Below are 17,804 nucleotides of genomic sequence, written 5' to 3'. Positions count from 1 at the left end.
CACTCTAAAATAACAACAGAGGCCAGGCACAGTGGCTAACACCTATAATCCCAACACATTGGGAGGCTGAGGCAGGTGCATCACCTGAGATCAGGACTTCGAGACCAGTCTGGCCAACATGGAGAAACCCCATCACTACTAAAAATACAAAAATTAGCTGGGCATGGTGGTGCATGCCTGTAATCCCAGCTACTCAGGAGGCTGATGCAGGAGAGTGGCTTGAACCCCGGAGGCAGAGATTGCAGTGAGCCAAGATTGCACCACTGCACCCTAGCCTGACAGAGCAAGACTCTCTCAAAAAATGTAAAACAAAATGAAATAACAAGAGAGGCTGGGTGCTGTGGCTCACGCCTGTAATTCCAGCACTTTGGGAGGCTGAGGCAGATGGATCAGTTGAGGTCAGGAGTTCAAGACCAGCCTGGCCAACATGGTGAAACCTGCTCTCTACCAAAAATAAAAAAAAATTAGCCAGGTGTGGTGGTGCATGCCTGTAGTCCCAGCTACTCGAGAGACTGAGGCAGGAGAATCTCTTGAACCCAGGAGGCAGAGGTTTCAGTGAGCCAAGATCACACCACTGCACTCCAGCCTGGACAACAGAGTGAGACTCCTTGTCAAATAAGATAAAATAACAGAAAGTACAGTATAGTAAATACTAGGCGATAGAGGTTTCTCAGCTCCATTATAATCTAATGGGACCACCATCATATGCAGTCCATCACTGACTGAAACATTATTATGTGGCACATGGCTGTATCATATTCTGTAACAATTTGTTTGCATTTCTGTCTCCCTCACAAAAATATTAGCTGCTTCAGGGAAGGAACTACTCGTTATTCATCTGGGAAGGAACTACTCGTTATTCATCTCTGTATCTCCCGTACCTAACACATTTTCTAGCAAATAGTAGATGCATAATGATGAAAATAAATAATCATAGTAACAGCAGATATTTATTTGATACTATGTGCCAGATATTATCAAACACACTTTACATTTATTAATTTAATCATCACAAAATCCGGTCAGTCACAAAGTAGTTAAACAGCTTCCCCAAAGTTGGCCAACAAGTAAGAAACAAGGATGGGATTTCAGCACAGACAGTCTGTACCCAGAGCCTGTATTCTTAATTACTATGCAATATAGCATCACGTTTCAATAAATGGTTACACATGTAAATTAATGAATTTTATAGTTTCAGTTTCTTCTAGTCCTAAGCTTTTTCCTTTTTTTTTTTTTTTTTTTTTTTTTTTTTTTTTGAGACAGGGTTTCACTCTGTTGCCCAGGCTGGAGTGCCCAGGCATGGTCACAGCTCACTGCACCCTCTGCCACCCCAGGCTCAAGCAATCCACCTCAGCCTCCAAAGTAGCTGGCACAATAGGCCGCTACTGGCTAATTTATCTGTTTTTTTGCAAAGGATGGGGTTTTGCGCTGTTGCCCAGGCTGGTCTTGAACTCCTGGGCTCAAGCAATCCACCCTCCTCAGCCTCCCAAAGTGCTGGGATTACAGGCATGAACCAATATCCCTGACCTACCCTTTTCTAAAGTAGCATTTATTTTAGGAAGTTATGTACATTGTTGTATTTGTTTGAGTTGTCATAGATACTAATATAATTTTGATGTGGTATTAAAATAATTCCCACTGGTAATGTTTTCCTACTTAACAAAGTGTAGACAGTAAGAAATCAACTATATAGCAAAGAGAAATTTACTGGGTAAAATGTGCCTAGTATTCATGCCCACTAATTCTAGAGTTGTTGCTTCTAATGCAAAGCGATGACGATGATGGTCCCATGTTAGTATTTTAGGCAGATGGAGCATCAGTCAAATCCTGGAACCGCCATACCCAGCTTTAAAATTTTACTGTATTGAGTACATAAGGCTTCCTTGTAGATACAATCTAAAATTATTCAGCAGAGCAAATGGGTTTATATTTGACAACTAGGGAGCAATGCCAGTATTTCTTTCTCTTTTGTAGTATGCCAAATATATTTTAAAATATAAGCCATAATTTTAATACCTAAAGTAACTGTTAGACTGTGCATTTTCTTATTTTAGTAATAGTAATTTCTGTTTGTGGTGAATAAGAGTTTTAAGTGTCCTAAATGTTTAATAAGAGTCAAGAAGCCTGAGGGAGAAATCAGTCTGGTAGTTTTTAATTATTAAGATAGAGCAGTTATAGGCCAGGCACGGTGGCTCACACCTATAATCCCAGCACTTTGGGAGGCCAGGGCGGGTGTATCACAAGGTCAGGAGATCAAGACCATCCTGGCCACCATGGTGAAACCCCATCTCTACTAAAAATACAAAAATTAGCTGGGCGTGCTGGCACATGCCTGTAGTTCCAGCTACTCAGGAGGCTGAGGCAAGAGAATGGCTTGAACCTGGGAGACAGAGGTTGCAGTGAGCCGAAATCACACCACTGCACTTCAGCCTGGCGACAGCGAGACTCTGTCTCAAAAAAAAAAAGATATAGCAGTTATATTGTTACTCCTTTTCCTCTTGGTTCCCCCACCCCCAGAAAATACTTCTTTTGCTTAATTTACTTTCTTGGTAAGAGTGAGTAGAGGCTGAGTGATAGTGCCACTGCACTGATTAAATGATTTACTGGCACAAAACTATTGAGGCTTAACTAGTTGACTATTTTAATAACATCATTAAAATTTCATTTAGGTTTATTAGAGCACATCCATGCAAAGTTGGAATCTAACCATTCTCATGTCTCCTTATTATGCCTAGGGGATCTTTGAAACAGTATTTTTGCCAACTCATACTTTCTATTTTCATTCTGTAAAGATAAAACATGGAAGTGAAAACGTTTAACAAACATTAAGAACTTTTTTGACCAGGCACTCTCCTTCGCTACAAAATTTCCACATTACCTATTTTTTAATAGCCATTTTTGAACTCTCTTCCATTTCTAAGTTTCTCCCTGAAGCTTTCCTGAACATGAAGCGTTTCCTTTTCATTTCTAGCTTTCCTTTCTCTGTACCTCATGTACACTTGGAAGCTTCAGGGATTTAGCACTGGTCATGCTAGCCTCTACAGATCGCATCTCTGTCTGTAGTTGGGTCTCCATGGTAATGAGAAGCAGAAAGTGCTGAAGCAGCGCACTATGTAAGGACTGGCAAGAGAAAATACTGCCGCGGCCTCTACAGGCATAGCATTGAATCCCCATGGTGCCGAAGAAGCCTGAGAGAAGCATGCTAGTGGGGTAGTGCGGGAGACTAAGGACACAGACTTGGCAGATTTATTAGCAGCAATATTCTAAGATGAACCAATTTTAAGAGTTTGTAAGTGTTCTTTTCAATTGGAAAAGACCTTTAAATTTTTTTTCCTTTTCTTTTAGGAGGCCAGATGCTCCAGTGCCTGATGGTGAAAGTGAAAAAACTGTAGAAGAAAGTTCAGATAGCGAATCTTCTTTTAGTGACTAAGCTTAATTTTGAGAAGAATTACATATGCATGCATAGGGGTACATTTACATTCTGTAAGAGATGAGCCTGAACTCTCTTAGTCATAAGAACATCGAATGGCCACATGTCCACTACCAAGCTTCTTCTATGTTAAAAAAAATAATAATAAAGCATTTTTAACTTGCCGGCGTGTCTTGTCGCTAAAATAAAGGGCCTCGAAATGAAAAACAGGATAACCTAAATAAAGTACAATTAGTGCTACAAATACTAAGATGGAATATTTTAGAGATGCAATGAACAATTACGGCCAGGCACAGTGGCTCACCCCTGTAATCCCAGCACTTTGGGAGGCCGAGGCAAGTGGATCACCTGAGGTCAGGAGTTCAAGACCAGCCTGGGCAACAACATGGTGAAACCCCGTCTCTACTAAAAATACAAAAATTAGCTGGGCGTGGTGACAAAAATTAGCTGGGCATGGTGGTGGCTGCCTGTATTCCCAGCTATTTGGGAGGCTGAGACAGGAGAATCACTTAAACCCAGGAGGTAAAGGTTGCAGTGAGCCGAGATTGAGTCATTGCACTCCAGCCATGGCGACAAGAGCGAATCTCCATCTAAAAAAAAAAAAAAAAAAGCGATGCAATGAACAGTTTTAAATGAAGTCAGTGTGAGTTTAGTGATCAATAATAGACCCAATGCAAAAAAAAAAAAAAAAAAAAGTGAATTTGGCTAAGTGAATTATTCAATTTTTGTGAATATTTTGGTGTGAAAAGTATATGGATTCATATCATGAGTTGTTAAAGACATTTCTGGTAGAAAGTAATACTGGGTTGAAATTTTCTGTGACAAAACTCACATATCACATATGTTATGGGTATGGAACTTTTTGGTAATTTTTTTAGCATACACAGCCTTTCACCACTTGGCCATTAGTTCGTATGTGTTTTTAAGTCAGATATTCTTATACAGTCATGCATTGCTTAACAACAGGGATACATTCTGAGAAATGCGTCATTAGGCGATTTTGTTGTGCAAACATTGTGGATTTCGTCACAAATGTACTTAAACTATTGCTTCTAGGCTACACACAGCATGTTACTGTACTGAATACTGTAGGCAGTTGTAACACAATGGTATTTGTATATCTAAATGTAGAAAAGGTGCAGTCAAATGTGGTTTTATAATCTTAGGGGATGTTGACCAAAACATTATGCAGCGCATGACTGTATTTATTAGCAGATGGAAATTGAAGGTCATTTCAGTGTGGTTCAGAATGAGTAACCATCATTGCCATCAACTCCTGTATTACCTAAACAAAAAAAATTTGCGCAGCAGGATTAAAATGTTCTCACCTCACCTTGCAAATAAGTAATTATTATTCACAGTTACTTATACACAGTCTAGAAAATTCCTAAAGTACTTATGTGAAAAAATATATAAATGCATTTAACTAATTGTGCCTGTTTTAGTTTAGTTCACCTGAAAGTAGAGCCTGAGAAAAGGGCTTGTGTGTATAAGGTCATTTGCAAGGTGATCCCAGAAAACAGAAGTGAAAAAACAGGGAGTGGAAAAGGGAGAAAATCACTTAAAAGTATATTATCAGCCGGATGCAGTAGCTCATGCCTGTAATCCCAGCACTTTGGGACGCTGAGGCAGGCGGATCACTTGAGGTCAGGAGTTTGAGACCAGCCTGGCCAACATGGTGAAACCCTGTCTCTACTAAAAATACAAAATTTAGCTGGGCGTGGTGCGGGTTCCTGTAATCCCAACTACTGGGAGGCTGAGGCAGGAGAAGCACTTGAACCCGGGAGGTGGAGGTTGCAGTGAGCCCAGATGTCACCACTATACTCCAGCCTGGGTGATAGAGTGAGACTCTCAAAAATAATAAAATTTAAAGAGTGTGTTATCAAGATTGACAGTTGGGGTTTGAGTGCTCCAAGACCTTCTGAAGAACTTTCAGAATGCCTCCCAGAGTTTTTCAACTAATAGAACTGGGAACATTTATTAACCAGTTTCCATCCCCCATTAGTTAAGAGTTGCCTCCAGGGTCGTTAATTATCCTTGCACTTCCGGGCTGTGCTTCTGTGTGGGAAAGCAGCACCCCAGTGTTGAAGAAAGACTTGGAACAGGAAGCAGAAAGATACATGGCTTTGACTTGCAGTGGGATTTCACCAACAGAAAGGACAAGTCTGAGCTTACTCACCTAGAACTATCCATGTAGCTGTGACTGATACCGGAAGTGGACGACAGAATGTGCAAAAGAGATATTTGCTGCAGTCTACCCAAAAGCAGTCAGTTCAGAACTGCTTGAGTCCCATGTTAAGTCTACTTTGTCACAAGGTGATAGCCAGCCACAGTCTTTCTAAAATCTACACAGGAAGATTAGTGAGACAAGCCACAGTTACTATCACTACAACTGGACGCAAGGCCCAAACTGGTACTTAACATCTTCCACCACCCGTTTTACGTTTCTCCTGCTCTATATCAGAAATTCCGCTGGTCTAGGCATTCCTATTTCTTTTCTCTTGGTTCCTGGATCCATGAATCCTGGCAGTTGAGGACATGGCATCATATACTAGCCATTTTTGTAGTGCATTTACCACATCCTAGAGTTTAGCACTTCAACCCTGCAGAATCTCTGAGATGGTGCCTACAGTGAGCCTATAATAGACCATTTCATTGTTCTATTTGATTGATTTCTTCTGGATAATGTTGTATGCAGTAAGACCAGTGGATCCAACAATTCATGCACCTATTGTTACTCATTTGCTACAAAATAATCCGAAGATCTGAGGCAGTGTAATGCAAGATACCATGTTGGTAATAGGCATCGTGTAGGCTATCAGAGAGCAATGCTGGCAGAGGTGCCACTGGAAGGAAAGGAAAGCCCCTGTTAAGAGTAGTAATTAATTACAATAAGAAAGAATTACTCCTCTTCCAGGGTAGAAGGAATTTAATGCAAATAAATTGCTCCCAAGTGACTGGTTAACCTCTTCAAGGAATAGTACCAAATCATTGGTCTCTGCCGCTGAAAAATAGGGTATTCAGCAGTAGCTGAATCCTAGCTCATCTAGCTCATCACCAGATGACCATTAGTGTGGAAGCCCAAGCTGTTGAGCCCAAGCATAGCCGGCATCTCTACCACCATGATTACTCCATTTGTGGGCTCATTGTGTAACCTGGGGCAATCAAGGACAAGGCTAGCTGACATCCACTGGAGAAATCATCCTGTCCACCTAATTTTTGCCTCCTCAAGTGAGTGTTTTCTTTCTGACATTTCGTCCTACAAAAATCTTCACACTTTATGCACATTCCTATAGTTTTGTCCACATTCTTCATCCTTAAATCTCGCTTTCTCTAATCTTCAATATCGCTCCCTCCTTATCCCTGACCAGCCAAGCCAGTTAACAAGATCAAAAGTCTATAGTACTTAACTCAGACTACATGCTTCTTCAGCAACATCATGACAAAATGTACTGTTTGAAGCTGTGTCCATCAGGAAGATTATTTTCCCCACCACTAATTGTTAGAGCCACCTCTGTCAGAGGCAGCAGTGTGGCAGCCAGCCATTTTTGCCCACACCAATATATCAAGCTTGTCCATGCATCAACAAGGTCCACTGCTTCCTGTCAGCTGGTGAGCTAATATTGCAAAAGTAACTTCAATTATTCACTTTCTCCCTATTGCATGCCTTTTGCCATATGTTTGCATTGCCCTCCCCCTCTGAATAGAGCATTTGGCCTCAACTTTTGATTCTCAACTTAGCCAATGGAATATTAACAAATGTGATCCAAGCAGAGGCTTGACAAATACTTGCTTGGTCTTGCCTTTTCTTGTGGCTCTGTTATTGACATAAGAACATGACTTGGATAGTCTAATGAGGATGAAAGATGCGTGGAGCAGAGATGAGTTGTTACGTCCATGTATCAGCCAACCCAAGACATGAGCAAGACCAGCCAAGGTCAGAAAACCTACCTAGCCAATTCTCAGCTGGCTGTGGATGTGAATAACAAATACTCACTGTTGATTATCATACAGTTTTTTGTTGTTCTTGGTTGTTACCACATAATTGTAGCAATAAATAACTGATATAGTTGACCACTGAAGATTCTCCATGAGATCATACAAGTAAGTTGAAGAAAAGGCATTAGTGTAAGAGATGTAAATGATACGGGAAATAAATGATAGGTCTACTATAAATACAAAAATTAGCCAGGCGTGGTGGTGCGTGCCTGTAGTCCCAGCTACTCAGGAGGCTGAGGAAGGAGAATCGCATGAACCCAGGAGGTGGAGGCTGCAGTGAGCCGAGATGGCACCGCTGAACTCCAGCCTGGGCGACAAGGACTCTGTCTCAAAAAAAAAAAAACAAAAGACTACACTGTGAGAGAGAGCAGGAGAGCTAACATAGTTCTGGAGCAATCAAGTTGATACATATTGCTATCCTTTCCATATAAATATAAACACTTTTGATATTCCTAATGATTGAAAAAATGTTTGTCAGAACAAGAGCCACATATCATGCAGAGGCTGTGTTGATCTGTTCCAGGAAAGGTACCATACTTGACATGGTAGACATGATTGGCACTATCACTTTATTAAGTTGATAATATCCCCTTGTCTTCCACCATGGCAAATGCCATACAGGTAAATGCAGAAGATGCTACCTCTGCATCCTGTAAGTCTTTGGAAGTGGTGCTAATCTCCAAAATTCCACTCAGAATGCAGTATTGTTTCTGGTTTGCTGTCTTGGCTGGGATACGGAAGGTACAATTTTAGGGATTTTTCACTTGATCCTCCCTGCCACAGTGGATTTTTTTTTCCATAGGTCAGGAAACTAACAAGAAGCTATTAAGAATATTTATCAGGTATGCACTAGAGACCAGGGAAACAATCAGAGGGACCCCGCTGGAGCAATTGAAAATACTGTGAAATAGACTGGAGCCCAAACTCCATCTATTCCCTGGTATCCACTCTATTTGGTGTGGTGTCCACTCTATTTGAGGGACAATGAGGACAATTTTAGATCACTTGATATCAAGCAACTGAGCCCTGTATACAACAACCTTTGCGAAGATCGAGTATTCCACTTGTTTCACTTTGTGAAGTGGTTCAAAGTCCTTTGAAGAAAGATTGGGTGAATGTTTACCGTATATACTCCTGGTGACATAGGTAGCATTTACTTCAGGCTTGCTGTTACTTTGCTGCTGATGGTTGAATGCCACTACCTGCCTCCTGCCATTAAAGAATCCTATCATCTCAGTTAGTACTAAAGAGCCTAATTCTACAGCATCATATCCTACTGTGAATCCTGGCCTCGAGGGTACAGTTTCTGATGATTTTATCAAAGATGTTGATGTCACCCTCAGTAACATCCTTCATTATCTTAGTCAAGAGAGTGTTCTCTGGGCCCTTCCTGGGAAAATACTACCTTTGTTCTCTTGGCATTAAATAAATGCATTCAACATATCCACCTCTCTGCCTCTGACCTCTTCTTCACTTTGATAAGGCATTTCCAGCATTCCTGCCTCATTTAGTATAGGCCATCATGACCAAGCCACCCCAACAGCCTGTTAAAACCAGCTCATGTGTCCTAAAGATGAGATACTATACCTTGAGTCATAAGAGTGTGCTCCTGTGTCAGTAAACTCTCCTCTATCCAGCCTTATATTCTGCCTCTCTGGTCCAGCCCACACAAGACTTATCTTCACTCATATTCTCCAACTTACTGCCAGTACTTACTAACCACTACCTAAAATTCTTTCAGTAAATAAGCCATTTCTTCCCAGTTCAAGGACTGTATTTTTCTTCTCAGCTGAAATCTGAGATTAATTAATCTAAAAGCAGTCAGGGAAGGCAGAATTAGATCTTGAAGACACAGGAGTCATTTAACAAGCCATCCACCTCAGACGAGCACTTCACATGGTCTCCAGGTAAGGGGAGGTTGCTCTCCTGTAGGGTGGCAGAAATACCTCCTTTGGCTGGCATGGAGGGTTCAGAGGAAATCAGGGACTCAAGATCCTCAAGCACATGCACTCAAATTGTCTCATCCCAGGTCTCAGAGTCCCACTCCTTTGACATGAGGGCCCTGATTTTAGCAAAGGAGACTTGTTGAGGTGGCATCTTTTATCTCTTTGCCACTCTGCCATCCTTACAGTTACATTGTGTATCTGACTTTCAGCACAGCTTCCCTATGGCTGAAGGGATAATAGCCTGTTTAAACACTGCCAAGGAGGACTTGTGGCTTTCACAGCATGCCCTAAGTTGATAATTGGCTGATCTGGGCCTGCCAGTTATTTTTTTGTATTGTTTTTTCAAGGCTTCCAAAGCAGTTGACAAATGTGAGCCAATTCCATAATCCTTTGTCTCCACACCATTGTAGTGATAGAGCTACCAGATAACCTACTTCTTCTCATGCCAATCCACCACAGGTAAGATTCATAGGAATTAGGATGCACACCGTTATCACCATCTCACTTATCCCAGCAATAAGGGTAAGTGATCCAGTTCCAGAATCCCATCCTAAGATTTGCCCTCAAGGGTCACGCCTCATATCAAAGTTTTACATTTCTCCTAAAGCAGAAAACCTAGGACAAACACTTGGGTGCAAGGAATTTATTTGGTAATCCCAGGAAGCAAGAGTGAGAGAACAGGAAGAATGAGAGAGAAGACAACCTAATAAGATGTATATTACTGTGACTGCCATTATGGGTATGTGGGATTTGATTCCAGGACCAGAGACTCCTCAGAAATGAGCAGTGCTTTTAGAATTGTCCACTGGAAGGACTGGCAGCTGGAGCATTTGTCCACTAACCTGGACCCTCTGGTGTGGGGCATTACCCCTCCATAATCACAGGATTACCTGCACACAGGTATCAAGGAAAAGAGTCAAAATCTATAAAATATTTGAAGAGATTTATTATGAACCAAATACAAGTGACCAGTGGCCTGAGACACAGACTTCAGGAGATCCTGAGACCATATACCCATCATGGTTGGGCCACAACCTGGTTTTATACATTTTACGGAGACAGAAGACATCAACCAATGTAAGATGTACATTGATTCAGGCTGAAAAGACAGGACAACTGGAAGCAGATGCTTTCAAGTCACAGGTGGATTCAAAGCTTTTCTGATTGGCAATTGGTTGAAAGAGTTATTATCTAAAGACCTGGAATCAATAGAAAGGAATGTCTGGATTATGATAAGGGGTTGTGAAGTTTTATCACGCAGATGAAGCCTCCAGGTCGCAGACTTCAGAGAGACTAGATTGTAAATGTTTCTTATCAGACTTAGAGAGTCTGGTCTATCAGTAATTCCAAAAGGGAGAAGGGCATGTCTGGCTTCCCCTTCCCATCATCCCCTAACTAGTTTTTCAGGATAATGTTGGAATGCCCTTGACTGAGAGGAGGTGTCCATTCAGATGGCTGGGGGGCCTTGGAATTTTGTTATTGTTTACATAGGCCTAGGGTGCTCCCATGACCTTGGAAAGGATACAAGATCAGAAAGTAGAGAAATGGGGCAATCATTTAAGATTGGTTGCTGTCACCAAAAAGTGAGTCTAAAATTGAGTGGAACTCTCCACTACAGCAGTGGCTGAAATCCAAGGTGGGCCTGGGGATATATTTCAGAATACCACCAGAAGTATCAGCTACAGACAGTGTTGCTTCCAAAACACCAAATGGGCCTGAGATTACCTTTATTTAAAATGCACACTTTTCTTGTTGGATATAAAGACAAGTTGGATAGTAAGCCACATTCAAGATTTCCAGAACTTTTTATTAAAAATTTTAATTTTAAAAATCTTCCAAGAATGAGCAAAAGATAAACAATGACTAAATCGGTATCTTTATAGTCTGCGGTAATTTTAATACAATTTTTAAGTGTTTCCTTTTACACATACCCCACAGTGTTTTTCTGTGAAACTTTTACATCTGAACCAGAACATGGCTCCTGTTAAAGAATAAATTGTGTCCATGTGCTCTTGAAGACTGTCCAGACAGCATAATGTTCAGTCAAACTCTTTTGTTTCTGATCAAGTTCCTCACAAAAACAAGCTTGATTTCCAGGGCTTATGAGGAGCTTAGATTCACACAATTTAATCCTCTACTTTAATAGCTGCTGCAACAGTGCCAAGGTATCTTCTCAAAAACACTCACTTTTACCTTTTTTGTTGGTAAGATTAATAAATGAGAGGACTGACACCAAAGCAAGTCTCACTGTGACTTGGAATTGGGGCAGATTGCTTAAACAAGAGACATCTCTCTTCCTTTGGAACATGAAGTATAAAGATTTCATTTGTGACTCCATTTCCTCTATTCCCAAAACAATATTACTTTACATTAGCAGTTTACAAGTAAATAAATGTGGGGAAAAACTCATTTTACAGTATCTATAAATTATCTGCTAGGCATCCATATATACTTATGTTCCAATTGATACAATTATTTTAAAACACTTTAGAGGTAAACACTTTGTTTTACAGTTAACATTGAAAAAAAAAAAAAATGGCAAAAGGCCAGGTGTGGTGGGTTACACCTGTAATGCAGGCACTTTAGGAGGCCAATGTGAATGGATCGCTTGAGCCCAGGAGTTTGAGACCAGCTCCCATCTCTACCAAAAGTACAAAAATTAGCTGGGCATGGTGGCATGCACCTGTGGTCCCTGCTACTCAGGAGGCTGAAGTGGGAAGATCACTTGAGCCCAGGAGGTTTGGGCTGCAGTGAGCCAAGCTTATGCCACTGCACTCTGGCCTAGGTGATAGAGTAAGACTCTGTCTCAAACAAAAGGACAGAAGATTTAAATGGATACTTTACCAAAGAAGATATACATATGACAAATAAACATATGAAAAGATGCTCAACATTATTAGTCATTAGGAAAATGCAGATTAAAACTATAATGAGATGTTAATTTACACCTATTGGAATGTCTAAAATTTAAATGACTGAACATACTAACTCTTGGCAATAATGTGGAGAATTTGAGATAAAGTTTATATATACACAAACTTTAGATATGTATTTATTATATATATGTATATATCAAAGAAGATGCTACATACATGTAATAGGAGTTCATGAAGAAGAAAAAGAAAGCCATACAATGTAACAAAATGTTAAAAGGTACAATTCAATAAAACTTTTCTAAAACAAAAATGATTACATACTGGGAAGGCACAGTATATATCTGGGAAAGTAGACCCAGAACAGCTAACATCAACACACATTTTACTAAACCTATCAGGCAATAAGAAAAAAAAAATCTTTCAGGCATACAGGCAAAAAGACCAAGTCATTTCTAATTGAAATAATATTAGATCATCATCAAACTTTTTGGTAGTAAGTTTGTGCTGAAAGATAATGGAGTAACATATTTAAGACACCCCAAGGAAAAAAATATGAGCTAAATATTTCTTTCTTTTTTTTTTTTTTTTTTGAGACGGAGTCTCGCTCTGTCGCCCAGGCTGGAGTGCAGTGGCCAGATCTCAGCTCACTGCAAGCTCCGCCTCCCGGGTTTACGCCATTCTCCTGCCTCAGCCTCCCGAGTAGCTGGGACTACAGGCGCCCACCACCTCGCCCGGCTAGTTTTTTGTATTTTTAGTAGAGACGGGGTTTCACCGCGTTAGCCAGGATGGTCTCGATCTCCTGACCTCGTGATCCACCCGTCTCGGCCTCCCAAAGTGCTGGGATTACAGGCTTGAGCCACCGCGCCCGGCCCGAGCTAAATATTTCATATCCAACCAAATTGAACTTCAAATATAAACATACAAACTGTTAATACTCCAGCTAAGCAAAAATAAACAAATAACCCAATTTAAAAATGGACAAAGCACTTGGATAGTCATTTCTCAAAAAAAAAAAAAATCAAATATGTATATATATACAAATGGCCAAGAAGCACATGAAAAGATGGTCTATATCATTAACCATTACGAAAATGCACATCAAAACCACAATGAGATTCCACCACTCACCCATTAGGATGACTATTATCAAAAAATAAAACAAAAGACAGCAAGAGTTGGCAAGGATGCAGATAAATTAGAACCTTTGTGCACTGTAGGTGGGAATGTAAAATTGTGCAGCCACTGTGGAAAGCAGTAGATCAGTACCTCAAAAAAATAAACGTAGAATTACTCTATGATTCAGCAATTTCACTTCTGGGTATATACTCAAACGGAGTGAAAGCAAAGGTATAAACAAATATTTGTCTACCCATGTTCATAGCAGAAATATTCACAATAGCTCTAAGTTGGAGCCATCCTAAATGCCCATTGATGGATGAATGGATAAATAAAATCTGGTGTATACACACATTGGAATATTGTTCAGTCTTCAAAACGAAGGCTTTCTCGTATATGCTATAACATGAGTGAACCCTGAGACGTTATGAAAAATAAAGTCAACCAGACACAAAAAGGACATTTTTTTTTTTTGACACAGAGTCTTGCTCTATTGCCTAGGCTGAAGTGCAGTGGCGCGACCTCAGCTTACTGCAGCCTCCACCTCCTGGGTGCAAGTGATTCTCATGCCTCAGCCTCCCAAGTAGCTGGGATCACAGGTGTGCACTACTACGCCTGGCTAATTTTTTGTATTTTTAGTAGAGATGCAGTTGCACCATGTTGGTTAGACTGATCTTGAACTCTTGACCTCAAGTGATCCACCCACCTCAGCCTCCCAAAGTGCTGGGATTACAGACATGAGCCACCGTGCCCAGTCAAAGACAAATGTTTTATTACTCGACTTGTCTGGGGTACCTAGAGTAGCCAAATTCATGCAGACAGAAAGAATGGTGGTTGCCAGGGACTGAGGAAAGAGAGGAGTAGGGCATTAGAGTTTAATGGGTACAGCATTTCAGTTAAAGAAGATGAAAAAGTTCTAGAGATAGATGGTGGTGATGGTTGCACAACAATGTGAATGTACCTAATGCCACTGAACAGCATATTTAATAATGATTAATGATCTAGGTATGGTGGTGTGCACCTGTAATCCTAGCTACTTGGGAGGCTGAAGCAGGAGGATCGCTTGAGCTCAGGAGTTTGACACCAGCCTGGGCAATATAGTGTACCTCATCTCAAAAAACCAAAACAAAACCAAACCAAAACAAAACAATAACAACAACAACAAAAAAGAAATTAAGATGTTAACTTTTATTTTATACGTATTTTACCACAATAAAATACTTATAAGAGCATGCAAGAACTTGATTATAGAATATTTTTCCCATAATATTTTTCTCAGGAATCCAATAGAGAATGAGCAGCAGGTCACCAAAGTAACTGGAGAAACATGACAGGAAGAACTGTTGCCCTGGCCGGGTATGGTGGCTCACGCCTGTAATCCCAGTACTTTATGAAGCCAAAATGTAGTATCACTTGTACCCTGCCAGGAGTTCAAGACCAGCCTGGACAACATGGTGAGACTGTGTCTCCATATAAACCTTTTAAAAGTTTAAAAAAGAAAGAACTGTTGCCCTTTGTGCTGATATACCTAAAAATCATGATCAATTTAATATCAATGAGCATCCTTAGGTTCTGACTTTTGACTTTTTACCCTTTCTCATATGAGGAATCAAGTCTCCTGGGAAAAATAGTTGATTCTAAGCCCAGGATAGAAAATATACAATATGAACCTGGACAAGATGTTGTCATATCAGCAAGCGTGAAAGCTATTATAATGAAGCCAGGCTTGGCCGGGTTTGGTGGCTCATGCATGTAATCCTAGCACTTTGGGAGGCCGAGGTGGGTGGATCAGTTGTGGTCAGGAGTTCGAGACCAGTCAGGACAACATGATGAAACCCCACCTCTACTAAAAATACAAAAATTGGTCAGGCGCAGTGGCTCATGCCTGCAATCCCAGCACTTTGGGAGGCTGAGGCATGTGGATCACCTGAGGTAAGGAGTTTGAGACCAGCCTGACCAACATGGAAAAACCCTGTCTCTACTAAAAATACAAAATAGGACAGGCGTGGTGGAGGGCGCTTGTAATCCCAGCTACTCAGGAGGCTGAGGCAGGAGAATCACTTGAACCGGGGAGGTGGAGATTACGGTGAGCCGAAATCGCGCCATTGCACTCCAGCCTGGGCAACAAGAGTGAAACTCCATCTCAAAAAAATACAAAAATTAGCCAGGCGTGGTGGTGCATGCCTGTAATCCCAGCTACTTGGGAGGCTGAAGCAAGAGAATGCTTGGAAGGCTACTTGGGAGGCTGAAGATGAGAATCGTTGGAACTTGGGAGGCAGAGGTTGCAGTGAGCCAAGATCACGCCACTGCACACCAGCCTCCATGACAGAGGGAGACCCTGCCTCAAAAAAAAAAAAAAAAAAAAAGTCAACCTATCCAAGCACTGGTTTGCATAGATTTCCACTGACCAAATAAGATAATTTGAGGATCAATAAAGATAATAACTGCAATGACTTGAAAACACTTTAAATATGTTTAAATCCTTTAGGTTACAAAACTACGAAAAGTTAAAAATAAAATGTACTATTCTTCTTCAAAGAATGGAAGTGAACTAACTCATTAAACAAATAAAAAAAGAATTATATTTTCTATACAAAATGTTCAAATAGTGAGTGAAAATGTGTTTTTTAGCAACATTCCAGCTTAGAAAAAATAATCGAAATAAAATATCACCATTTTGTTACCTCTAATAAATTAGTAAATCTTCGCGTTATTCAGATAAAGAAAACAATTTATGAAATAATCCCAATTTATTATGCTCCTCTCATAAATTTTATTTTTTTAACAGTGTAAGCATCTAATTCCTAACCTGAAATCATAAGACCCCCAAGGTTGGATTTCAAAAACTGATTTTGTGTATGTATAATGCTATTCACACACCCTGGTATTATGCTTCAATTTTATAAAGAATTTCTTTTGTGGCTTATGCTCAGCTTGCCATAAACACACATTCATCAGATATCTTTTATGTGGAAGGCAGTATTCCAGGTGTTGGGGGACCTCACACCTGCCCTGATGAATTTGCAGTATTGAAGAGATTTATTTATGCAGTATAGTATATGCCAAAAAAAAAAAAATGCTAAGCACTGGAGATACTAAGGTAAACAAAATACAGTCACCTTCAGGAGTTACACTCTTGTAGCAGGGACAGATGAGTAAACAAGGTTGCAGTAGAGTGTAACAACCCACATTATGTGTTAGATACTGCTGTAAGTGCTCAGGGGGAAGATTTATTTGTTTACATCACAAATGACTGCTGAGTGCTTACTATGTGCCAGACACTGTTGTAGTCTAGCTATCAAGGATATTGCAGTGAACATAACAGGTAAAACATCTCCACCTTCATGTAACTCATATTCTTTTTGAGGGATAGAGACAAACCTAGTATGCCAGATGGTGATAAGTACTTGAAGAAAAGCTAAGCCAGGGCAGAGGATAGACAGAACAGAGGGCAGGGAGGGACTCACAATCTAGTGATGGAAAAGCCATGAACAGATACTTTTTAAAAATCAAAGTCAGTGCTTCACAAATAATATATATGGACTATTTTCTTTTTTTTTTTTTTTTTGAGATGGAGTCTCGCTGTGTCTCCCAGGCTGGAGTGCAGTGGCGTGATCTCAGCTCACTGCAAGCTCCGCCTCCCGGGTTCACGCCATTCTCCGGCCTCAGCCTCCCGAGTAGCTGGGACTACAGGCGCCCGCCACCACGCCCAGCTAGTTTTTTGTATTTTTAGTAGAGACGGGGTTTCACCATGTTAGCCAGGATAGTCTCGATCTCCTGACCTCGTGATCCACCCACCTCGGCCTCCCAAAGTGCTGGGATTACAGGCTTGAGCCACCGCGCCTGGCCAACTATTTTCTACATATACCAGGAGGGGTGCCCAATCTCAACTTGGAAAAGGGGAATATCAGGGAAGCTTCAGATGGAGAAGTGTCTGACCTGAGTCTTAAAGAATGCCATGAAGAGGTATTAGCAGGAGGGAGCAAGACCTAGCAGAAGGAACAGCATGTGGAAATACTAGGATCTATGAGATAGCATGGGGCATCCAGGAAACTGAGTAATTCAGTATGTGGTAAGAGATGAAGGTGGCAGGTTAGGGCACTCTGGGCCATGGTGGCGAACATGAGTTTTATCTGGAAGCCTACAGATAATTGTTATTTTTTTAATTGTATGGAAACAATAATAATTGGATTGTATTAGGTTGGTAGTGCAAAAGTAATTGTGATTTTTGCCTGAAAAATGGCAAAAAAAAAAAAAAATCACAATTACTTTTGCACCAACCTAATATTTCGGGAAGGTCATTTTTTTGCTGTATGGGACTAATTGAAAGAAACCAAGGTCAGAAGCAGGGAGATAAGACTAATAAGTCCAAAAGAAATGATAAGGTCTGAATTAAGTCACTGGCTGTAGGGGTAGAAAGGAGACCCATTTGAGAAA

General features: G+C 40.6%; 1 protein-coding gene across 6 annotated transcripts in view; it reads left to right on the top strand.

The window, feature by feature from the left end:
• The window catches only part of WASHC3 (WASH complex subunit 3), a 47,224-nt gene extending 43,630 nt beyond the window's left edge, over positions 1 to 3,594 (top strand). For all 6 annotated transcript variants that reach the window (XM_077954821.1, XM_015152603.3, XM_015152602.3 and 3 more), the window contains one exon: positions 3,346 to 3,594. In XM_077954821.1, the coding sequence (XP_077810947.1) occupies positions 3,346 to 3,430 (85 nt within the window). In that variant the 3' untranslated portion in view covers positions 3,431 to 3,594. The remainder of the gene's footprint in view (positions 1 to 3,345) is intronic.
• Positions 3,595 to 17,804: the final 14,210 nt, after the last annotated feature.

This window comes from Macaca mulatta, chromosome 11 (genome assembly GCF_049350105.2).
Source record: "Macaca mulatta isolate MMU2019108-1 chromosome 11, T2T-MMU8v2.0, whole genome shotgun sequence".
NCBI lineage: Eukaryota > Metazoa > Chordata > Mammalia > Primates > Cercopithecidae > Macaca > Macaca mulatta.
This window is presented reverse-complemented; position numbering and strand designations above follow the sequence as displayed.